The sequence below is a fragment of the Lemur catta genome, chromosome 2 (genome assembly GCF_020740605.2).
Source record: "Lemur catta isolate mLemCat1 chromosome 2, mLemCat1.pri, whole genome shotgun sequence".
NCBI lineage: Eukaryota > Metazoa > Chordata > Mammalia > Primates > Lemuridae > Lemur > Lemur catta.
In genome coordinates, this window is record NC_059129.1 from 29263458 (window position 1) to 29288140 (window position 24683).

Consider the following 24683-nt stretch of genomic DNA (forward strand, 5'->3'; position numbering starts at 1 on the left):
GACCCGGGGCTACGACCCCCCGCCACTGTCTGGGTCATCCAATTTGGGGTTTGCTGTGGCTCCACTGATGTATTTTCGCTCCCCTACTTGGTCCCCAGATCATAGTGCAGCCTTCCTCTGTCCCTCTGATGGTGCTGGGGGGTGGGGGGAATGCTCTGGAAAGAGCTATGTTTTAGAGCTGGGGGTCTGGGTTGGAGCCCCGTTTGTGGCACAGCCCCTGAGCCTGGACCCCCACTCCTGAGAGAGGCACACCCGCTGGCCTCGGGAACAGGGCAGGAAGTTGACGTCCCTTCATAGATAAAAAGTCCCAGGCCCTCTGTGGCTGGTTTGTAAACAGCACCCGCTTCTTTTGGTCCATCCAACCTGGAGTCCGATGATGGCAGGACATTCCCAGGTTTTCTCCTGACACGAGTGGAAGCTCGTTTGACCTTCCATGCTCCTCGTACCGCAGCTGAGAACACACGACACACAACCTCCGGCCTCCCTAAGGATGCAGACGGCTTTCTGTCAACACACTGAACACGACCGTGGAAATACTTGACCCTAAAGCAGTGAGCAGTCCTGCTCCACTCCCCCCAAGTCCCTGACAGTACTAAAGGGGAAGAATACTGCCCCGGGGACATGCTATCATAGGACTCTGGGGCCACCTCGGGGCACTGCCTGGGGCGGTGGTCCCACTGCTTGGCAACTGAGTGGCCCTGGCTCCTGGGACCCCCTCGCTTCCTGCGGCCACCACCGATCCAACTCTATCGTGTGCTGCTGGCCTGTGAAGCAGGGTGTCCTTGGTGGCTCCCGGCTGACCTCACTTCAACATCGTCCTCAGCAATGACCTCCAGCTCGAAATCCGCCCAGGACCCGACCCTGCCCACCCTCGCCCATCTCTCACCCTCTGGCACGCTCAGCACCCCAACCTGCACCCCAGATTTCCTAAGGCACAGGCCAACTGGTGAGGGCCCCTCTCATGAGCCCATCCTTCCGTCTGGGCTCAGGAAAACAAACTTCCCCGTTGCCGACTCTCCCGAGCGCCTCTCTGAGCGATCTGTCTTGTATTTGGCTTCTGGTCGTAGCGGCAAACAGGCTCAAGTTTCCTCCATCCTAAAAAAAGTCTTCCCTGGTCCCCATCTCCTCCTCAGGCCACCGCCCTCCCTCGATCCACTGTCATCGGGCCGGCCCTCAGCTCCCCAGTGGGTCCCGGCGCTGCTGGCCAGGGACCTCCACTGCCAACCGGATGATCTTCCCCTCAGGCCTGCCTGCCCTTGACCTCGGGCCGCACCCAGAGAGGCTGGCCAAGGCCTCCCTGGAAACCGGACTCCCCACACGGTCCTCTGCAATGTCGCGACACCAATACCCCTCTGTGCTTCCTTCGGCAGCCGCTGCCCCCCGTCCCCTACCCCCCACCATGTAGGCAGCACTCAGGGGCGGCCCCAGGCCCTCTCTAGCCTGTGTCACACAACCCTTCCCAGGGTCCCTCTCCCGGGGGCCACCCACCCTTCGGACTTGCACTTCGCTGCCCGTGCCCTGGACTCGCTTCTCACACCAACTCGGACACGGACACAGCTGCTCCCATTTCACAGATGAGGAGGCTGAGGCCTGGGTGGCCGAGTGACCTGGCCGGGCCGGCCCTGAGACCCGTTGGCACGTGCCCTCACCCTGATGGCACACAATGGACTGCGCACCAGCTGTGGGCTCCGCAAACCCACTGTCGTGCCCCCTTGGGCTTGGCCTAGAGCCAACCACCAGGGCAGGGCCAAGGCCCGGGGCTGCCCCTACCCGGGGCCAAGAAGCTGAGTCATCTCCGAGGAGAACACCCCCATCTTCAGTCACCGTGGCTGCCCGCGGTGGACGCCCGCTGACACTGGTAACTCGATCTGTTTACTCGCGGATTCCTAACCCAGCGGAGCGAGGCCCTCGCACGGCCTCTCCCCGGGCATCCTGGTGACAAGCCCCGGCCCGTCCCAGCCCTGTCCCCACAACAGATCTCAAACCAGAGGGCAGGGGGCAGGGAAGTGGGGCAGGGAGGGTCATTTACAGGTAAACCTGCCCAGCAAAGCCCACTCTGAGACATCAGACTTAGGAACCAGAGAAACGAGCAGAGGGAGGGAAACTGCACGTGCTTGTTGTTTAATCTGTGGCAGTGTACCACACGGTCCCCACCAAAACCACAAAAGAGGGACCTGCATGGAAGCAGCCAGGCGGGGAGGCAGGGCACAGGGAAGCCCAGAATCAGGACTAGAAGGCCGTTCTCTGCTGCCCCCTCTGGTAATGGAATCCTGAACAGATGCTGACCCAGCCTCCATTTGCATACCCCTAGGGATGGGGAGCTCACTCCTTTTTGAGGCAATTCATTCCATCCCAGGGTAGCTGATTTCGAGAAGCTCTATCAATGTGGCCTCCTTTTAACCGATACTTGGCTAGTCTCCCTCCTTCCTTCCTTCCTTGCTCCCTCCCTCCTTCCTTCCTTCCCCTTTCCTTCCCCTTTCTTCCTTCCTTCCTTTCTTCCTCTCTCTCTCTTTCTTTCTTTCTTTTTTTTTTTAGAGACAGGGTCTCACTCTGTCATCCAGGCTGGAGTGCAGTGGTGCAATCATAGCTCACTGCAGCCTCAAACTCCTGGGCTCAAGCGATCCTCCCACCCTAGGCTCCTGAGTAGCTGGGACTATAGGCACGTGCCTAGCCGATTCTTTTTTTTAGAGATGGGGTCTTGCTCTGTCACCCAGGGTCACCTGGCCAGTCTTAATTCTGCCCTTCAGGGACCCATAGACAGTCACCTAAATAACATGGACACTCCACCTAGGAAAATGACCAAGGAGGAGGCCAAGTCACCTCTTCACAGCCACAGAAGGAACAGGGCTTAGGGGCAAAAACGCTGCATACACCTCTAGCTCTGTGTTGCTTAAAGCACCGGTTCTCAACCCCTGCTACAAGCTGAACTCACCTGGTGAGCTCTAAGCCATACCCAGTGGCTCAGGGAGCCAGGAGATTGGGAGGCAGCCTCCCTGCTGGATGCCTGGGCCTCCCTGGCCCCCTGCCGTGCTCTGGTGGCCCACCTTGGGTGGCTGGGTGCCTACCGGCAGGGCAGGGTTACCGTAAGGAGTCTCTCCGGACCCTCCTGGGGCTGTGTCACCCCCTGCCCAAGGCACCTGTGCGGATGGCTCCGTGGGTCCTCCGAGACAGGGGACCACGCTCCACTGCCGCTCAAATTCATTCCATTTCTGCGACCGCGCAACCAAGCCTGGGGGCCCCCACACCTGAGTTACAGAGTGGAGGTGACATGCCCACTAGCTGTGGAAAGAGGGTGACACAGCCGAGAATGCTCACTGGGCTTCTTGGAGCAAGCGATGCCTGAGTCCGAGGCCCCGCCACCCCAGCGCCGTGTGTTTAAGCTGGGCACAAGCAGTGCCTGTTCCCCACAGTGCCAGCAGCAGATGACCAGGGACACCAACCATCCTGGCTTGCCTGGGGCTGTCACTTGGGCACTGAAAATCCTGTATCCCAGGAAACCCCTCAGTCCCAGGCAAACCAAGAGGGTTGGTCACTCTAGAAGAGACAGTCTAGACCCTAAAGACCTTCAATCCACACTGAAGGGACCATCCTTATGTCAAAACCAAGGCTCAGACAAGGCACGGAATCTGCCCGAGGTCACGTGGTGATCTGGCACCAGACAGGACCCTGCCCCTGCAGCACGGTGACCCCGAGATGTCCACCCAGCCAGGCTGTCTCTCTTCCTGGTGGCAATCGCTGTGTGCCACTTGGTTCACCACTCCCTTTGACCCACCACCTGGGCACCTCAGATCCGGCCCTTGAGATGTCTGCTGTCACCTCCCAGGCATCCTCCTGAGTGTCCTGAGACCCTGTCCATATACTCTCTACCATGCAGACAACGGTGCTTCTCAAAGCACAAATCTGATGATCTCATTCCTCAGGTCAAACACCTTCCATGGCTCCCTACTACCTCTAGGATAAAGCCAAAGGCTTCAGCATGGCTTATAGTGCCCTGTGACTTGGGCTGTTTCTCTTCAGTCTCCACTTGGTCACTGCTGGGTCCCTCCCTGGGACCTTAGTGTGCTGCACACTCCACCTGGGACCCTCCCCCCATCGACTCCCAACCTTTGGCCTCAGTGTGGACACGTGCATGGTCGCCCTCCACTGCCTACCCTCCTCTGTGCCGCCCACCCCACCCCCCTGACGGCAGGTCCCTGCCTAGCGAGGTGGCGCGTGCAGAGAAAGAGCCTGGATGTTGAGTCACTGCTGAGTTCGCCGCCCCCTGCCTCGGTGCTGGCTGCTGAGTGGGCAGGGACCAAGGCTGCCTGGCACCGTGACCCCGGCTCCTGGCGTCGGGTGAGCCTCACGATATTTGCTATTGACTCCGCACCTGCCTTGGGCGGCAGGGAGCGCCTGGGGGCTGCTGGGGGCTGACCAGGAGGGTGGTGTGGGAGGCAGAGGGGTGCGTCCCTGGCTCGCTGTGGGACCTTGGCCCTCCCCCTATCCCAGCCTCAGTTTCCCTAGCTGCACAGCAAGATGACCGGCATGGGCAATCCCTCTGGGTCACTGTCCCATGTCTCTCTCATGTCTAATGGGAATGTGACAAAGGCAGCATCTCCCTCCAAGCCAGGCAGGGCACCTTATAGGCCGAGGGGCCCACGGTCCTCACACTTTCCTGCTCACTCACCCTTAGGAAGGTACGGCTGGCTGGTGGCCACGTGCATTGTTTACGTGCTACGAAGGCAAACCCACGAAAGCTGAAGCGACAGACCAATGTGTGGCTGGCGAGCCATGTTAAGGATGACTGAGAAAAAACGTCAACGATGCTTCCAGAACAGGCAGAATCACGTACAGGCAACAGGCGTCGGGGGAGGCAGGACAGGAGAGGAGGCACTGGGAGAGGGAGGCTTCTGGAATTCCAGCCATGGCCTCTTCCCGGTCTTGCCGGGTGCTGGTTCCCTGGTGTGTTCAGCCTGTGACAAGGCAGTGAGCCACACAGGTATGATCTGTGCGTGCCGTGTGACCGCGGCACTTACTACATGGCAGGAGAGGCTCCCCCAACTCAAGGAAGAGAAACACCCGCTGGCTATTCTACAGCAGTGGAAACGCAGTGTATCTCTGGCACTTTGCAAGGCTGAGTGACAAAGGCAAGCCTCAGATCACACACAGCCAGGTATCCTTTTCATACGTATAAATGGGACAAAACTGTTTGCAAAAATCAAGGGGAAGATAAACGTGGGTAGGTGGCAGTTACCGTCAATGTCATGGTCTCTGCTGGAGGCACAGCGAGTTATTCCAACAAACATAAAAGCAGGATCAATAAGTATGTCATGAACCAAGGGTTATGAGTAATCAAATTCCGTGCACCTGGGGTCCATTTACAAAAAGGGTCTGGAATGTTTGAGGGTGGGTGACAGCAGATCTATGCTTTACGCAGCTCACCCTGGCTGCACGGAGGACGGTCGTTCTTGTGGCTCGTGGAGGAGCGAGCTGTTCAATCTCTAAACACCCCTTTCTGCTCCTGCCTGGGCCCTGCATTCTCTCGGTGGGGGGGCCAGGCCCAGTAGCACACGGGTGTGGATATGCGAGAGGGGATTTATTAGGGGAATCGCTCATGCAATTACGGAGGCTGAGAAGTCCCACGGCAGACCACCTGCAAGCCGGGGTAGCAGGGAAGCGGGGGTAGCAGCTCAGTCCAAGGCCAAGGCCTTGGAACCCCAGGGGCTGCCGGAGCAAGTCCCAGTGCCCAAAAGCTGGAGAACCTTTGAGTTCTGATGTTCAAGGGCAGGAGAAGGGTGTCTCGGCTGCAGATAGGAGCAAGCGATTCCCCTTTCCTCTGCCCTTTTGTTCCCCACAGGCCCTCGGCCGGCTGGACGGTGCCTGTCCCTGTTGAGGGTGGACCTTCCTTGGTCCGCTGATTCAATGCCAATCTCTTCTGGAAACACCCTGACAGATACACCCAGGAATAATGTTTTACCATATCTGCATGTCCCTTAATCCAGTGCCGTTGACACCTAAAATTAACCATCACAGGCTCTATCCATTGTTGTCCACAGAGGGGACACCAGGGGACGCCGGGATGCAGGACCCAGAAACCGGAGCCCGGGGGTCTGGCAGTGTCAGAGCTGGTACCATGGCAGCCCCAGCCCCTGTGCCCTCCAGCTGGGAGCCTGGAAGGACAGTCAGGGGACCAAGAGGAGGTGACCCAGCCGTCACTGTCACTTCTGAAGTCAGCAGTGCCTGCCAGAGCTCTCCCAGGGATGGGGGCTCAGGACATAGATGTGTTTGTGTTTTTGCAGGGGGTCGGGGGGAAGGACCCCCTCAAGGAAGAGCCTGGAAACGTCTAGAGCAGGGGTTACAGCGCACAGGCCTGCAAGGGACAGGCAGCTGAGCTACTCGGGTGAAGGGAACCAGGACTGAGACATGTTTCACATATTAAACACCTGGGAACCTTGTTTGTTTTCACAAGGAAACACGGGGACCCTGTCAGTCTATTTTTCTTCGTTGCACTTTTGGGAAAGAACAGTAGAGATATATTTTTCTGTACCCAGAAAACAGGCCAGTACCAGCACGATGACAAATGGCCCAGTACCCGGTCTCAGTGTGGGGGGCACCTGGGAGTGGAAGGGACTGGGCCGCCTGGGAGCCCCCAGCTGAAAGGGGGGGGCAGCTGCCAGTTGGCTCTGACAAACTGTCACCATATGGGCCCTGGGTTGCAAGATCTTCCAATTTTTCAAGAAAAGATGGGAAGGCAGATTTTCGTGATCTTTCTCAATGTTTAAATGCTGGTATAAGTTTTAAAAAACACACCAGGTGGGCCAAAGAAAACACGTCTGGCCCACAGACACCCCGTTCCCCCTCCTGGACCCCCAAAGGCTCAGTGTCTTGGGTTTTTGGGGTGGCTGATTTCCTAGATGGCGAAGGGTGGCGTGTGTGGCCGCTCGTGGGGTCAGTGCCAGAGCAGCCGGGGGCCTGGGCTCAGGGCCTGCAGGACTCAGAGCTCCTGGGCTGCTGCTGAGGTGGCGTCAGGGGCAGGTCAAGCAACATGCAAACCCGATGCAACAGAGGTGGCTGTGACCGTCTCCCAGCTTTGGACGGCAGACGAATGATGCTGGCCGCTAAACTGGGGGCCGCCGAGTGGCCTTATACGCTGATGTGGCCACAGCCTGGCTCCTTCCAGGATTCTCCAGCACCCAAGCCCATAGTCTGGGTAGCAGCGCCGCAGGGCCTGTCCTGGCCAGCCCTGCCTCATGCCTGGGCATGTCTGGCCTCCCCGTCACCCCTCCTGGAAACAGCCAGGAAGGAGTGTGAGCCTCTGCTCCCTGCCCCTCCCCCAGCAAGCTGGGTGACGCTGGGCCTGCACCTTGTCACCCCCCCGATGCTCACATTACCACTACTTTTCTCCAGGAAAAGTCCCCTAGTTGTTCTCTTAGCTCATAGGGGAAAACTTTTCAGCATTTACACCAAATGCTTTCAATGAGCTCGACCCTGGCCAGGGGACAGGGCAGGACAAGTGCTATCGCACCTGCGGGCACCTGCCTCACGGGCCTCTCTCTTCGCTTCCCATTAGCAAGATGGGCACGAGGAGGCTCAGGACACGAGCTCGTCAGTGGGGGGAAGGGGACTGGTGCTCCCGAAGCCTGTGCCCTTTCCACCGGCCCTCACGCAAGGTCCCCAGGTGGTGTGGGCAACAGAGAGGGCACGACAGTGCCCCTGCCTTGCAGCCCGGGCTGCTGGAACAAAGCACCAGAGATGGGGCTTGAACACCAGACGCTGGTTTCCTCAAGCGCCGATGGCTGGAGTGCGGCGTCACGGCGCGGCAGGGGCTGATTCTGGCGAGGGCTCCCTCCCTGGCTTGCCGGCGGCCGCCTCCTTGCTGTGTCTTCACGTGGCCCCTTCACGGCACACACTGAGAGCAGGCGAGGGAGCTCTCTGGCATCTCTTCCTATGAGGACACCGGCCCTATTAGGTCAGGGCCTGCCCTCATGTCCTCCTCTCACCTTAATCACCCCGCAGAGCCCTGTTTCCAAATACAGCCTCCCTGGAGGTCAGGGCTCCAACATGCGAGTTTTAGGAGGGACAAATGTTTAGTCTGTAACACCCTGAAGGTGACATATGCTACTGACAAGAAGACAGACTCAGGAAGCAACTGGACAAGACCAAAGGTGACAGATAAACGGCTGGAATGAACACGAGCCTGTGACAAAATGCACCAAGCAGTTCCCAATTGGAATGGAAGGGGAGGCAGCATCGGTGGCTGTGTCAAAGGTTACACAAGGGAGAGGTGGAGGCTCAGGAGGGCTCCCAGGACAGGGGCCTCCAGCCGGGCCCTAAGGGACAGGGAGGGCCCAGCAGTCACAGGTGTGGAGCTGGGAGGACACACGGGTGGCAAGAGGACAAGGAGGTGCATCCCTTCCCCATGCCACCCCCGGGGATCGGTACGTTTTCACAGACGCAGGCCCCGCCATCCAGACTCAGCCCTAGTGAGCAGCACCCAAGGGGCCCTGGAGTCGGGGCCTGGGCGCGGCACGCGCTGACCGGCAGCCTGACCCGCAGGGATGCTGTGCGCCTGAACGAGTCCCTTCGTCTGGGACTCGGTTCCAAATCCATGAAATAAGAAAGGTGAAGTACAGAAGACACCAGGCTCGGAACAGCCCAGAGCAGCCAAGTACCAGGTATTTAACACGCTGCCCTGCTCGACCAGGAAGGGCAATGCCCACCCCAAACGGTGCCACCCTGGACCTCAGGGCTGGGCTGGCAGAGGAGGAAGTGACTTTCCCAGGCCTCCAGCCCTGCACCTCCTCGCCCACTGCAGGACGCTGCGTTTGCTCTTTCTCTTCAAGCGCGTTGGAAGATGGGGCCTCGCTACCCACGGGGTCCCCAGGCCAGCGCAGGCTCGTTCCTGGGGCTACGTTTACTAACCAGACTGCATCGCCAGCTCTTGCTCCTTTCGAAGCGCTTGGACCACGGGCCTGGGGGGTCAAGCTATGGCTGAAACCCTCCTGCAGGCTCCCAGGCTGAGCTGTCGCGTCACCCTGCACTACCCGGATAATGGTGGCACTGACCCGCTGGAGTCAGGACTTGGGCCTAAAATCAACAGATGCGTCCAGCGTTGCCAAGGCTACCGAGGCAGAGGGAACAAGAGAGAGCAGGGCTTTGGAGAAAAACAGATAAAATAATCAGAGCATAAAAATGTACAACTACAATTCCTACAAGTCACTGCTCTACCTGATTTTGGCTGTGAGCTGGTACCTCGTGTGACTACTTGGGCTCAGCAGACCCCCTGGGTCCCAGAGGCCTGGCCCGTGTGGCACCAACATCCTCCCTCTCTGTCCAACCAGGAGGCAGGTGACCTCAGGGGTGGATGTTGGCAGCAACGAGCAGCCTCTTCCAGAGCCCTCGGAGGGCCCAAGGGGCCAGAGGCACCTACTCCCGTCCTGGGGTGGGAGATGTTGGCACCTGGCACATTTCACCTCTGGGTCAGCTGCAAACGCCACACTCCTGGTGGCCTGGGGGCCCTGGGGAGGGCGCTGCTCAGGCCCAGCCCACCCTGCTGCAGACACCCCATGGCCCAGGGGGTCTCAGGGCCTGGAGCCTCCGGATCAGCTAAGCCTGGCGGGAGAGTGGAAGGCCCAGGGTGCTGGGACGGGGCCAGGCTTCCCAACATTCCTGGAGGAGAGACGGCCCTGGACCCGGAGAGGGACAGCGTGAGGAGTGTGGCAGTCAGGAGTGGCTCTTCGATTGGATTGCTGAGGCCAGACCTAGCTTCTTCTCTCACTGAGTGATACGGCCTGGGCGTCCTCACCTGTAAATCGGGGGAGGCATTAATAATACACCCGCCTCAGCTGCTAACACAGCCAAGCACCTGGCACCCGGCCTGGCACAGGGAACCGGAGTGAAGGGGAGATGGCAGCGGCCTGCTGTTCTGGACCCGCCAGCGCTTCAGCTCTCCCGGGTCCAGTGGCTGGTGACCCAGTACCTGCCGAGGATCACCCCTGGGGTGACGTGGCCCCGGGGCCCACCCCCAGTCTCAGCATGCCAGCGAGGCAACCACGTCCCATTTCTGGCCTGATAACCAAACACGCCTCCCCCCACCTCCCGGGAGAGCTGGGCTAACCTCCCCGTCTGCGGGGTCTCTGGGGGAGGCTGCTGCCTGCCTCGGGGTGTCAGGTGCTTCAGTCTCCACGCCCCAGAGCAAGAACCCCATTAAATGGGGCCTACTGTGTGGGGGGGCAGGGGGCTGAGTTCGACCTTATGTTATCTTCCTTAATCTGTACAGCTCCTGTCACAGGTGAGGGCTGGAGGCTCAGAAAGGCCGGTGGCTGCCCACCAGGGCCCCGCACAGGCCTGGCTCCAGGAACCAGGTCATTTCCAGGTGACCCTGAGCCTGTGGCCCTCACCTGGTGGAAGACCCAGCCCAGGAGGGTCGCTCAGCTGGGGGGCAGTGTCCAGCCCAGTGGGTACAAATGAGTCATCCAGGTGGTTCCCCAGGGGTCTACCCTTAGAGCTGCGCCTCCCTGCAGACAAGGGGGTGGCTGGGATGGTTCACCTGGGGGCCCAGGGGCCAAAGTTGGGGAAGGGAAGGGGCAGGGGAGGAGTGGAATAGTCAGAGACCCAGGTCCTGGGTGCTGGGGGCGGGGAGAGGGGGCAATCTCCTTTCCCAAGCGTCCACCCCAGTCCCCCTTTAAGGCAGCTATGGGGGTTAGAGTCCAAGGACCCCTCCAACACCTCCTCCCCGTGGCTCCCCCATCAGTGTTCCAGATTCCAGAGCAGGCGCTAAACTCTAACCCCCCGAGAAGAAGGTGTGGGCTTTCTTCCCACCTAGTCGGCTCATTCTGCATCGTGCCACAAGCCGGAGAGACATGGCTTTGGGCAAGGGGCAGGGGCTTCTCTGGGCATCTGTCTGGAGGCCTACGATTCCACATTTAAACTCTCCCCCCGGAATCACACTATGGACACCCTCTCTGTGCCCGGAAGGCCCTGCAGGGGCCCCTGGGACCCCCAGCGGGTGAGCATGCACTTAGAAAGAGCCCCCCATGCTCAAGCCCACCTGAGACTGCAAACAGAAACCCCCTCTTGCCCGGCTAGGCCTGCAGCCGTGCCCGCCCTCACCCAGGCCGAACCATCCAGGTTGCATGAATGACTACACCGGCACTGCCCCCGCCTTACAGAGCAGGACCGCAGGGCTCAGGGACAGGAAGTGACCTGGCCGGGACTGCACGGCTTGTACGCGGCAGCAACACCTGGGGCAGGGGTTGTCCTGGTCAGAGAAGAGGGCAAGAGCACCACAGGGGTGAGGGGTGGCGAGAACCAAGTAGGAAATGAGAGAAGGGGGCAGGGGGAGGCAGAGTGGGGTGGGGAAGGCGGAGGTGGCCACGCACGCTCAGGGCCTGGACGTCATCCTCGGGCAGCTAACACATGTGTAGGACAGGATTTGATTTCTATGCAAATTGAAGCTGCCCTGCCAAGGAGGGCCCAGAAGGGTTGGGGGCCTCAGGGTAGGGGGACAAGGGGTGGCAGTGCGGGTGGCGAGGAAGGGGAGATCACAGAAAGGCTGCGGGTCAAGCAGGTAGGACTTGCATGCCGGGGGAGGCGGCCGGGGTGCTGCCTACTGGGTAGGGGACACAGAGGTGTGGGAGAGCGTCTGGGAGGAAGACGGCAAGCACCACAGGGAGACATGGGACATCCAGGATGTCCAAGCAACAGTTAGGCAGAGCTGCCTCGTGGTGCAGAGAAGGCCCCCAAGACTTTGCTCAGAGCAGAGATCACACCTTCGTAAAGGCCGTTCGTTCTAAGGAGCTGCCCTTACTGCCTGCCTGGCCCCAAAAGTCCTCCAGGCTGTGCGCTGCAGAGCCCTCCCCGCGGCCAGCCTCTGGTCAGCCCACAACCAAACCAGCAGCCTCCCCTCCTCAAACACAGATCAGAAATTGGATTCCACCCTGCAGCCATCAGCCGTTCCGATGGGTCTAAAGCAGAACAGACCATCGGGGCTGCGGGGACAGAACCTACCACTGCCGCTTCGCCGCCCGCATCCGGCGCAGGGCACTTCGGTCCTCAATAAATACCTGCTGAATTATATGAATAACCATTCACTGTGTGTCAGACGCCTAAGTAAGTCCTTGACATGAAATTCCCCACTTAATTCTCACTACCCAGAAGGGTGACATTATTATCCCCACTTTAAAGATGAGGACACTGAGCCTCTTTAGAGGCTCCTGCAAAGTTGCCCAAGGTCATGTAGCTGGTAAGTGGTTGGAATTTGGATTAAAAACACATTTTCCTGACTGTGAAGTGCACAGCCCCTGAGAATGGGCCCTTAGCATAATGTCCTCCACTTCGAGACACAGCAGAGAGTGGAGTGGGGCACAGGGGCGCAGGAGCTGGGAGTGGGGGAGCCAGGCTGAACCCCAAGCTGCCCTCGGACACCACCTCCCTCCTACGGAGCTGTCCTGATGTGCAGTGGGCTCCCAAGAAAGATGTGCTGAGGTTTAACTTTGTTCTAAATCCATCCTATCAGTCACTGCACCTGTGACTTTTGAGCTCAGAAGGAAAACGACTGAACTTGGGGAACACGTTTCCACCCACCGGTCTTCCTGCTCAGGAAGGGAGTAAATCCTGGGGGCTGGGGTGGCAGGGCTGGCGCAGAGGCCACGTGAGTGTCCAGGGAGCCCAGCCTGGTTTCGGTGGGGAGCCAGCCACTGGGGGAAAATCAACCTACCTTGAAAGTACGCACCTGGATGCCGGCCTGGGGTGCGGGCCCGTGCAGGGAGAGGAAGGCTCCGCACCCCGTCCCTCCCCAGCAGGGCTGTTCATCCCCGGCTCAGATCAAGTGGCCGCAGCCCAGGCGGGGTGGAAAGGGGGCGGAGTGGCAAGTGGGAATGCCTGCTGGCTCAGCGGCTCTTTTTCGAGTGATGAAGATGTTCTGGAATTAGGTAGTGGCAATGGTTGTACAACTCTGTGAAGACGCTAGAAGTCACTGAATTGTAAACTTTAAAAGGGTGAATTGTATGGGAGGTGAATGATATCTCGATAAAGCTGCTACGAAAAAATCCTTACTCTTTGCTTACTGGTTTTTGTGATCTTGGGCAAGTGCCTGGAATGTTTAGTGCCTCAGTTTCCTCATCTATAAAATGGGACCAGTAATGGCACCTACTGATAAAGGCTGTGTGAGGATTAGATGAGTTAACACACAACATGCTTCGAGCAGTTGCCGCACTAGAGGTCAACGCTCTCCTGGCTCCCTGCCCCCACTTGCCAGGCTCCCACCTTTGTGTTTTTAAATTGTGGTAAAATATACATAACAATTTGCCACCTTGACCATTTTTAAGTGTACAGTTTGGTGGCACTAAGTACATTCACACTATTGTGCAGCCGTCCCCACCACCCATCCCCAGGAGTCTTTGTTTTGCAAAACAGAAGCTCTGTCCCCAGTAAGCAAAAACTCCCCACCCTCCCTCCCCTCGACCCCTGCAACAGCCATCATTCTACTTTCTGTCTCTATGAATTTGCCTACTCTGGGGACCTCATATGGGTGGGACCATATAGTATTTATCCTTTTGTGACTGCTTTATTTCTCTTAGCATCATGTCCTCAAGGCTCATCCATGCTGGAGTCAGAATTCTCTTTTTTTTTTTTTTTTTGAGACAGAGTCTCGCTGTGTTGCCCGGGCTAGAGTGAGTGCCGTGGCGTCAGCCTCGCTCACAGCAACCTCAAACTCCTGGGCTTAAGCGATCCTACTGCCTCAGCCTCCCAAGTAGCTGGGACTACAGGCATGTGCCACCATGCCCGGCTAATTTTTTCTATATATATTTTAGTTGGCCAGATAATTTCTTTCTATTTTTAGTAGAGACGGGGTCTCGCTATTGCTCAGGCTGGTCTTGAACTCCTGACCTCAAGCGATCCACCTGCCTTGGCCTCCCAGAGTGCTAGGATTACAGGCGTGAGCCACCGCGCCCGGCCTTGAGTCAGAATTCTCTTTCAAGACTGAATAAGATTCCATCGTGACGGACATACCACATTATGTTTATCCACGCGGTCTCTGATGAACACTTGAATTGCTTCCACCTTTTGGCTCTTGTGAATAACGCTATGAACCCGGGTGTGCAAATATCCCTTTGAGTCCTTGCTCGCAATTGTTTTGGGTACATACCCAGAAGCAGAAGGCCTTGCTGTGTCACATGGTACTTCTACTGTTAATTTTTGTGAGGACCCACCATACTGTTTCTGTAGCAGCTGCGCCATTTTACACTCCCATCAACAGTGCACAAGGGTTCCGATTTCTCCATGTCCTTGCCAACACTTGCTGTTTTCTGTTGGTTTTTATTTTATTTTTTTTTTACAATAGCCATCCTCATGGGTGTGAGAGGGCCCCCCTCTGCACTGGCAATCTTCCCCTTTGGCCCCGGTCTTTGTGTGGCTGGCTCCTGCTTGTCATCTGGCCTCAGCTCAGATGTCACCTCCTCAAGGACCTGACTCTCAGACACAAACCACTACTCTCCCCCACCCCCCCATCTCACTGTCCTGTGTCTGCGACCTCACAGCACTTAACTGCTCCCTGAACATCTCCTCATTTGTTGTTACCCGTCTTCACCAACCAGACGGTAGGCCCATGAACTTGGGAACTCTGACTTGGTCCCTCCCAGGATCCTCCAGGTGGACGACAGCATCTGGCACATGATGGGGTCTCAGGAAACATCAGATAAAAGAATAAAATGGCAGGGCCAGGATTTACACCTCAATCTGTCTGGGCCCAAAGCTTATGTTGGTCTTGAAGCTGTGGACCACAGCAAATCGCAGGATGGCCAGAGCAGCACCAAGCAAAGAGAGCCATTACTTGACAATGAGAAAAACTACACAAACCACTGTCGCCTGGGGCCATAGAGTGCAGAGCAAACGGCCCTCACACCTCCAAAGCCCTGAGAAACATTGCTGTCTTAGACAATAACTGGAGTACAATGAAGACCCCAAGTTTCAAAAATTTACTTATTTTCATCTTTTTTTTTTTTTTTTGAGAAGTGAGTTCCCTCTTAGAAGTTTTAATTTAGCATACTTACAACAAACCGAGGGGCTAAGGGTTTAGGTAAACTGCCAGCTGTAGATCTTGGTGGGTCTACCTGCTCCTGCCAAGGGGCAGTACTGGGCCACCAAGGATGGCCACCATGGAGGGCCCGTGGGCCTTGGACAACCAGAATCCAACTGCTCCAGCACTGATGGGACGATGATGTCCTAGTCAGGGCTGGTTCCTCACACTAGGGGTCTGTTGTAAGAAAAAACCTGCCGGCCATATGCAGGCTCAGAAGAGACCAATTAAACCTTTTGCAACGGACTTTCTTGACCCCTGGGAGGTAAGTCAGGGCGGAGGAACACTGGCCCTAAGGCATGGACGTGCAGCTGGGGGTGAGGACAGAAGGGGACCAGCCCTCCCAGCCTGCACCCTGAGGTACGTGCAGTTCCAGGGGGCCACTCATTCTGTGCTAGGGTGGCTTCCTGGAGGAGGTGACACAGGCGCTGACCCCAGGGACAGTCTGCGTTAGGTGTAAGAACCGTGAGAGCTCTCTGGCTGGACTCAAGGTAGGGCAATCACACTTTCTGCTTGCCCTGTTGTCTGGGGTAATTATTTTTAGTATTCCCTGCTATTCTCAAAAATGTCCCCATTTGGGAGATAAATGATACTTCATTAATTATCTATTGCTGCATAACAAATTATTCCAAATCTTAGTGGACTGAAACAACAATGAACTTTTATTCTCTCTCTCAGTTCCTGTGGTTTGGAGTGTGGGTGTGGCTCACAGGGCGGTTCTGGTTTAGGATCTCTCACGGGGCTGCAGGTAGGTGTCGCCGGGGCTGCAGGCCACTGGAAGGCTCGCGTGGGGCGGGAGGTCCTGTTTCTAAGGCGGTCCCTGCGGCCGGTGCGAAGCCTCAGCTCCTCACTACGTGGGTCTCTCCGCAGGGCTGCCTGGGTGTCCTCACGCCTTGGCGGCCGGCTGCCCACAGAGCGAGGGCTCCGAAGGGCTCCAAGAGAGTGTACTGGGCAGACACCATCCTTTTATGACCCAGCCACAGAAGTCTTGCAGTATTGCTTCTGCCACCTTCTAGTGACTTAGAAGAAAGTCACTAAGCCAGACATTTAAAGGTCAAGGGGATGGGTGGGTCTAGCTGTTGAAGGGAAGAGTGTCAGAATTCGGGATATTTTACAACTACCATGGTTATCCTAAAATAGGGCATACGTGGCGGAGAGAGGGGACAAAGCCAGAGAGGACAGAAGACGTCAGATCAAGGGACAGTCCCGATGCCAGGCGAGGGGTGTGAACAGGGGCCGGGCGCAGTCTGAGAAGGGTTCTGAGCAGGGCAGAGATGTGGCTGGGGATGCAGAGGGAACGCACAAGCACCCACCTCCAGTCGGCGACACCCTCGGCTCTACCCGGCCCCGTGCTCCGAGCGGCCTCCCACCCACGCCCCGGGCCTTTAAGACCTCTCACCCCTACTTTTGGTGGAGAACACACAGAACAGACATCTTCTCTTCCCACTGGACAGAAGCTCCTTTTGTGCTTCCCACTGGGCCCTGCACATAGCAGGTACACGCGGCAGGGCTTCTGCATGGACAGGACATGCCAGTTTGCACCAACCTTGGGCTGTGGCCACACCAGCCACAGGACAGCGGCTTGTCCCCTGCCCTGCAGACATCTTTCTCTTTCCAGCCTCCAGGCCTCTGCTCAGGCTGTTCCTCCTGCCCAGAGGGGCCTGGCTGCACTAACTCTTTGGGTTGCCCTGGAGGCAGGAGGCTGTCTGGACAGTTCCAGGGAGAGCTGAGGAGGATGGGCACAGGGCAAAGGCAAGGGCATGGTGAGGGGGCATGGACCACGCTGAGCAGCTGGACGTGGGACAGGCCAAGGACAACCCTGCGCCTTCCACGCGGATGCTTAGGAGCTGGGGCTGAGCCAGCCCCTCCCTCTGGGGCAGCAGCAGGCCATGGCTGCTCTGAGTGGGTGTGGGAAACGGCTCTGGGCTCACCCTGTGCCCTCCCCACATCCATCTGTGCCCACCCACTCCTGCTCCCTGCTCGCCTGTCTTCTTTTGTCCTCAGCACCTCCTGACATCTTCTCATTCCACCCATCTTGGTACCACCTCCTCTAGGAAGCCTTACTTGCTTGCAGCTCTGTGGTCCTAGGGCAATTTGGCTGCCCCTTCCAGAGGCCCTGCACCTAAATGACAGGTGTCCTCGGCTAAGTTCTGTGAGGGCGGTGACAGAATCTCCACTTCCTAGAACCAGAATGTGATTGTGTGTGTGAAGTTTCCTAACCCCGGGCTTTTCAGGCTCTGCCCTCACGGACTGGCGTTGGCCGGTTAAACCCAGGGCCTTCTTGGTTAACACTTGTTGGAGCTTATAGTGGACCAAGCACCCTTGGCAGTGCTTGATGTGGTTTATCTTATCAAGTCCTCACAACCACCTAGGCTGTGGGCGTGATCAGCATCCCTATCTTACAGGTAAGAAAGTGATAGCACAGAGAGGTCAAGAAACTTGCCCAAGGTCACAGTGCCAGGATGCAGCAGTGCTGGGGTCCCACCTGAGGTGTGCCAGGTAACTCCCCTGCTAGCCTAAACCGCAATCAAATGGTGGCCTTGGCCCAGTGCACTCATGGCAGTGATGAGAACTACATGGGCTTTTTGGAATTTTAAGCTTTTCTCCCACAAATGCCTCTTAAGTCTTCCGCGCTCACTGTGGCTTGCTGGCAGACCGAAACCAACTGGAGACCTGCACACGGCAGATCTGGCCCTGGCAGGCGGCAGGGGGTGTGTGTGGGCACATACTTATTGCACAGTCACCTGTGTGCCTTTTTTGCCAATCAAATGAGATGGGCTTTCTAGGATGGAATTTAAAGATAACAGCATTTCACAGGCAAAAAAAGAGGGTGCTTCACCCTCCTGCCACCTCCAAACATTTTGGGATCATGACCTTGCCCAACCTCTTCCCCAGCCCCCATTGCTACGGCCTCCCAGCAACACCCCTGCCAAGTGGCTCCTGGCGACAGGGAGTCCAAACCAGTCTGCTTGGATGCCTGGCTGAGTGGTTATCATCCTACAGCCGGATTTCCTGGGTTCAAATCCCAGCTCTGCCACTTCTGTGTGTCCTTGCCTACTCTAGTTTCTCAGTTTCCTTGTCTGTCAAATGGGGACAATACTGCTCCTACTTTATAGAATTGTCATAAGGATTAAATGAGCTACTAGATGGTGGTGTTTGGAATTGTGCCTGGAATGTACTAAACGCTTTATAAGTGTGAGCTATTACTACTGTTGCCACTGCTATTATTACTGTACACTTCTTAATTGTTCTCAGTTTTGCCTTACAGGGTTACAGAGAACAAATCCCAAACGAGCCTCGTTACACCTGGGGAGGTGAGCAGGTCCCTTGCCGAACACCTTCAGCCCCTCCAGCTAGTTCCCGGGTCCTGAAGGCCTCCCAGCTCTGGCTAGACTCCCAGGCTTGGGCCAGGCCAGCCATGGCCCACTACTGAGGGGGCTCCACAAGCAGTAGAGGTTCCAGTGGGGTCGGGGTAAGCTAGGCAGAGGGGGAGCACCATGAGCTCACCTAGATTTGGGGTCACGAAGCTGTCTGTGCACAGAAACCTCCTCAGGTCAGCCATGGGACCGGGAGCCTCTGTCACACCATGCACACTCGGCCAGCCACCACCCACAGCCACTGGGTTCTCCACCTCCCTATGGCTAGAAGCCTCCAGGTGGCAGGCCCCACCTTCAGTGGTGAGTCCTGATTGGACCACGATGGTCTCATTCCCTGTGCCAGTGATAGGCTGAGGCATGGACATGTGACCCAGTTCTGGCCAATGAGATGAGGATGTCTGTGCAGGGGTCTGGGGTGCCCCGGGAAAGGTTTACTCACGGATACCCTGGAGGCGACAGCCCTTTCTCTCACTGGGTTTCCTTCTGAGATGCCCGGGACTCCCCCATTTATACCGGAAGCTTCGCTGCCATGCCACGGGGGGTCAAATACTGGAGTCCCCGATGACCTCATCAAGCCTTTAAGTCACCCAGCACTGTAGCAGCCCAGCGAAGTTCAAACTTACTGTTTCAGCCATGGCTTTTTGCTATCTGCAGCCCAAAGCATCCTTGCTGATAGCTCGTGGTTACGTTTCATCTTCTTGAGATTATGCCCATCACACCGGAGGAAGGGTCTGTGCCCAGCCGTGCACTCTGGGGCTCGAAAATGGAATCTAAAAGGATGCGCAGGCAGAGAAAGTAGGTAGGGCAAGGGGCATCCCTGCAGGCAGAGGGAACCAAGGCCTGAAGGCTGGAGACATCCTAGGCTGTGGCTGGGATAGACAGGCAGGTGGGCCACAGGGGCCCTCAGCCAGGCTACAAAGTGCCAGGGTTACCTTAGGCACAGGACACAGGGCAGAGGGGATGCTCTGGGGACGGCTTTGACTTTGCCCACTGGCTCTGTGCTAGCAAGTCCACTCACCTGGCCTTCTGACCCCCTACTCCAGCTATGCCCAGCTATGCCCTGGTGGAGCGGGGGGCAGGGTCGCCAGGCTGTTCTTCTGCCAGGTGTGGTTCTGCCCGCCATGTCCCTTCCAGCCCCCAGGGTACACACAAGAGACTCTGGCAAACACTTGGCTGAAATCTGGGTCACTCTGTGCATGGGTCGGAAATCCATCAAACAGACAGTTACTAAGTGCCTACAAAGCAGGGTGCTAAGCGCAGCAGAGACAGGGCCTGGTTCAAATCCCAATTCTGTTTCTTCCCAGATGTGTGACCTTGAGCGAGCTATTTTACTCCTCCAAACCTAGTGTCTGCACCTCTTTGTAAAATATGGCAGAATCGATGGCCACCCTTATCCTCACTGGTACTGTGGTGACAGTGGTGGTGGGAGGGGTGGATAAAATGACACACAAAAAACTTCTGAGATGAAGGTTTATAATCTGTGTGAAAGAAAAAGACAAGCAAACAACATATCACAGGCCAAACTTGAGAACTGATGGGGAAGGGGAGGGAGCATCTGAGATAGGCCCCAAGGGCCCAGAGGAAGAAGTCTCCATGGGGGTGATGAGGGCCACTGATTCCTAGAAGAGGAAAGGGCCCACCAAGGCTGGTGGGAAGGAATGAAGAAAGGCCGGCGGTTCCATTCTTTGCTCACAAACCTCTCAGAACAGTGTGCAGCAAACAGAAGGGGTGGGAATAACCGTTCAATGTGGGCATCATTTGCAAACTGCGATAGCAAAACCTCTGAGCTTGAGTAAGAAAGATGCAGATTTGAATCCCAGCTCTTATTGCATGACCTTGGCAAGTCACTTAGCCTTTGAGCTCCAGGTTCCTTATTTGCAAAGCAGGTATAATACCTAATTCACAGAACATACCTAGAGGGCGGGACCCCTTTTCCACCCAGCTAATTCCTACTTCAAAGAGCTAATAAGATCCAGTGCTACCTCCTGCAGGGAGCCTCCCAGCTTCCTCCCTACCCTGCTAGACCGCCACCCCTTCCCTGAGTCCACCCTGCAGCACTGTGATCCCTGGGGCAGGGTATCTCAGCATCTCTTGGACCCAGCTGTATCCCCACACAGAGTGGGTGTTTCCCAATGCCGTTCCCTCCCCACACCTCCACTGCAGGTAGACACAGAGTGAGGAAGTGACTAAGTCTGCTGGGGGCTTTGGGAAGGTTTTGGGGTGTTGAATAGGAATGTACGAGGGGGGAGGGCAGAGAGCATGCCAGGCAGAGCTAGAAAAGGTGCAGGTACAAAAGCAGAGGTGTGAAGGGAACAATAAGGTATTTGTCAGAGAAATGGCTAAACATGAGGATTCAGGATCCAGCTCCTACAGGGCCTCGAAGGCCATGCCAATGGTTTGACTCTATACAGAGTGACTGAAAACATTTTTAACAGGTGGCACAGAGACCCTTGGGAAATGCTGCGATAGTTTGGGCTAAACTTAGGTTTGGGGGAGGGGTGACAGGGCTACGGGTCACTACTTGGGGGCAGGTATTACAGGAAGCGTCAAGGAGGACCACAATTTCCAGCTGGATGGCTTACTGAAAATCTCTTAGATATTATATCTGCACCCCACTGCCCCTTACAATTGCTAAAAACCATTTCCCGCAGTCATCCCCTGCCATACACACAGCAGACCTGTGTAAACCAGTGGGCCAAGGGTGCTATTCCCATTTTACAGGCAGACAAAGTGAGAGCCAGAGGGACCTTGCCTCGGCCACTCGGGCAGAGGGGGCTAGTCATAAACGAAGCCACTGTTTGGGCTCAGAGTGTGCTTAGAGCAGCGTGTCCTCAGCCATTTGCCATTTGCCAAATGCACTCAGCACCTTCTGGAGCCAGACCCTGGAGACATGGAGATGACCTTTGACCTCTGAGTCATCTTGAGACTGTACTGGTCACCTGGGCCTCGGACAGGCTGTGGCTCCCCAGGGAGAGGGAGACAGAGCCGAGGAGGAGCAGGTTTCCCAGTGTTCAGACATAGCAGGGGCTTACCCCGAGGCCATGGCTATCTATGAGTCTTCCAAACCGGACCCTGGGGTGGGGGCTGCAAGGCCAGTCCCTCTACAGAGGGAAAGCGCAGAGGGAGCCTGCCCTTTGCTGCTTCTCTCCGAAGCCCCCAAATGCCCCCTCCTTCCAGCACCTAGGCCCCGTGCACAGCCGCAGCCTGAGTCATCATCCTCATTTGTATGGTGGCCGAGAAATCAGCCAGGGGGCTGCCCAGGGCCGAGGGCCAGGGGTTGGAAAAACAAGGCTGTTCTGTTACCTCCAACCTTGGAACCTCAAGACTGGCCAGGGAGTGGGGGGGCAGAGGGCAGGTAGATACAGGATCAGAAGGTGTCAACAGCCAGAGGGGGCTTTGTGTGTATTTGGGGGGGGGGTTTCAGAATCTGAGCTGTTGGCTTTTGTTTTCAAATGACCTGTTTAATAATTACCTTTTGCAATCAAAGGTGCAACGGGCTCTGCAAAAGCAAGGATTTCAAATCTCCAAACCCCACCAAGCAGCCCAGAGAAGAAAGTAAACAAGATGCCACTGGCAGATCGGGCTCCATCTCGCAAACAATAGCCAGACCGAGCTCCGGCTCAGACACACACATCAAAGTGAGATTTCCAAGCAAGAACTTTAACAGGCAGATAACAGGCTCAGATTGAATTATTTCTCTGTGTCCCCTGAGCTCCTGTGAGCTCAGCGCCAGAGGGGGCAGCCTTGGGGGGGGGGGCTGTCATTTTAACGTTAACCTTGACCTGTAATGTATTCATTCATTTTGCAGTGAGGGAGAACCATCACTGCCCCGAACCCTGGAAAACCAACCGGCAGCAACTTCATCATCCCTTTTAGCAGTCACAATGGTGGGCGAGCAGAGGACTTAAGTTACAGCAGCTAGCTGGCACTCACACTCCACCGGGCTCCAGGCTCCCTGAACAACAACAACAAAAACCCTACTCCAAGCACCTACCGGGGCTCACAAAGTCAAACCCTTACCGGGCATTGGGAAAATCCAAGTTTCCCCCCCGCCTTTTACCTACCAAGGCCTTCAACTATTTTTCCCCTGCAGCATCCAAGCCCAGCCTCAAGGCAGATCCATAAACACGCCTGCTCCTCCCCTTCCACGGTTTGGCAAAACACCCCCAACCCCCCTTTCCAGGACCCCAAGGAGAAAGGATCACCGCGACCCTCGCCCGCGGCCTCCCCCGGGCCCTTGCCCACCCCTCCCCCGCGCCGTCCGCAACCCTCGCAGGCACCTCGAGATAAACACCCACTAATGATTTTACGATTTTCTGCTCAGGGTAGCCGCGCTCGGCACAATCCCTCCCCCCGCCGTGGCGACGGGGGCCGGCCCAACCGAGGGATTGGGGGATGGGGGCGTTAGTTTGTTTTTTCCACGGCCGCGTCCCCACACCTGTTTTTCATTCATTCATTCGTTCGTTCGTTCGTTCATTCATTCACGGATTCGTCCCGGCGGCCGCCCCAGCCCTCCGGATCCGGGGAGGGGGCTGAGACGGGGGCCGGCAGGGCGGGAGGGCGTCGGGGCGGGGGAGCCGCTGGAGGGACCCCGCCGGCGGGGGCAGGGCAGGCGGGGGGGCTCGCTCGGGAGCCGGCGAGCAGCGGCGCCGGTGCCGGGGGCGGGGCGGGGGCGCCCCGGGGGCCCGAAGTTGCTTTCCGAGGCGCGGCGGCGAGGACAGCCGCCCGGGGTGCGCCTCTTTGTCTCTCCCCGGCCGGCGCCGCGGCCCCGCGCGCTCACCTGGTCTTGGAGGACAGGAAGGCAAGTTTGATCAGGCCGTAGGTGAAGAGCGGGATACTCTCCTTGGCGACGCTGGCAACTTGCAGCCGGTGCTCCAGGATGTGGAGTTCCATCGTCCGCCCGCGCTCCGCGGCGCCTCATCGGCGGGGGGCGAGCCGCGGCCCCCGCCCCCTCCGCGCCCAGCCGGCTCCGAGCCGCCGCGGGCAGCCGGCCCGGGGACCGGGAGCTCGGCGCCGGGCGGGAGGCGGCGGCCGGGCCGGGCCGGACAAAGGCGAGGCCAGCCAAGTTGCGAGGGGCCGCGGCGGGCGAGGCGGCGGCGCCGGCGGAGCAGCCGAGCGGCCGGGCAGCGGAGCGGCGGCGCGCGGCGCCGGGCGCGGGGACCAGCTGGTGCTCGCTGAAACAAACAACTTGCCACTCAAGCGCTGGCCCGCTGCGCGTGCGCGGCGCGCGGCCTGCCGGGACTTGTAGTCCGCGCCGCCTGCGCGGTCGGGGGCTGGGCGGGCGGCAGGGGCGCCGACCTGCGGGAGCCGCGGCTCGCGGGCCGCCGGGAGGCCGGGGGCGGGCGGGGCGCTGGGAGCCGGCGCGAGCCCCCGGGGCGCGCCCGGTCGCTCGAGCACGGGGCTGGGCGCCTGGGGCGCCGCGAGTCCCCCCGACAGCTCCAGTGCCCGAGGAGGCCCGAGCCTGGGAGGGGAGAGAGGTAGAGAAATCGGTGATCACGGAGCAGACGAGCAAACCGAAAGGGGTGCTGGGGACGGGGGCGGGGGCGCGGGCGCGGGCCGGGGGCGCGGGAGCGTCACAGCCCCGCGCGGCACTGTTTGGCTTTGTGGCCGCGGAGAGCGGGAGGGGGCAGAGCGCGAGACGAGGCCGGCGCCGTAGCCGGGTCGGAGGGTCGTGCGTGCGGGGCCGGTGAGGCGGCCGTGAGTCCCGCAGGAGGGCGGTGGGGACCGCGAAGGCCGGACGGGGGACGAATGCGACGCGCTGCCGGCCAAGCCCGGTGCCAACGTGCCGCCCGCCGCGAAGTTTCCCCCTTCATGGCTGGGTGCTTTTGAAATTTTCTAGGTTAAAGTTAACGGTGCTTTGCCCTTTGGCAGAGTAATCTGGGGACTTGATGGGTCAGGTCTACCTGCTGGGGCAGGCCGGGGACTCTTCTTTGGGAGGAGAACGTCGGCCCTGCTCGCTCGTGTTCTCTCGGCCCTCTCTGGCCGGCGGGAACGCGTTGGGCTCCCTCTTTTCCGCAAAGGAGAGCCCGGAATCTGCGGTCGACCTTGGAGCCGTGCCCATCCCCTCCGGCCTTATCTTCTCTAAAGAATTGAATTCCCCTCTAGTAAAGAACAGATTTCTTCTTCTTCTTCTTCTTCTTCTTTTTTTTTTTTGCTTATCTGTCTCGCGCCTCTAGGATCTCAGCTCCACGAAGGCAGTGTTATTTGTCTGCTGCTGCTGTAATCCCAGCGTCAGCAATAGCCACCGG

At 57.9% G+C, this 24683-nt stretch overlaps 1 protein-coding gene across 1 annotated transcript in view; it reads right to left on the reverse strand.

Moving 5' to 3' along the window:
- The window catches only part of CASTOR2 (cytosolic arginine sensor for mTORC1 subunit 2), a 42695-nt gene extending 19091 nt beyond the window's left edge, over window positions 1-23604 (reverse strand). Inside the window, exon 1 of the mRNA XM_045543177.1 lies at window positions 23216-23604. Coding sequence (XP_045399133.1) covers window positions 23216-23328 — 113 coding nt within the window. The 5' untranslated portion in view covers window positions 23329-23604. The remainder of the gene's footprint in view (window positions 1-23215) is intronic.
- Between the last annotated feature and the right edge of the window lie 1079 nt (window positions 23605-24683).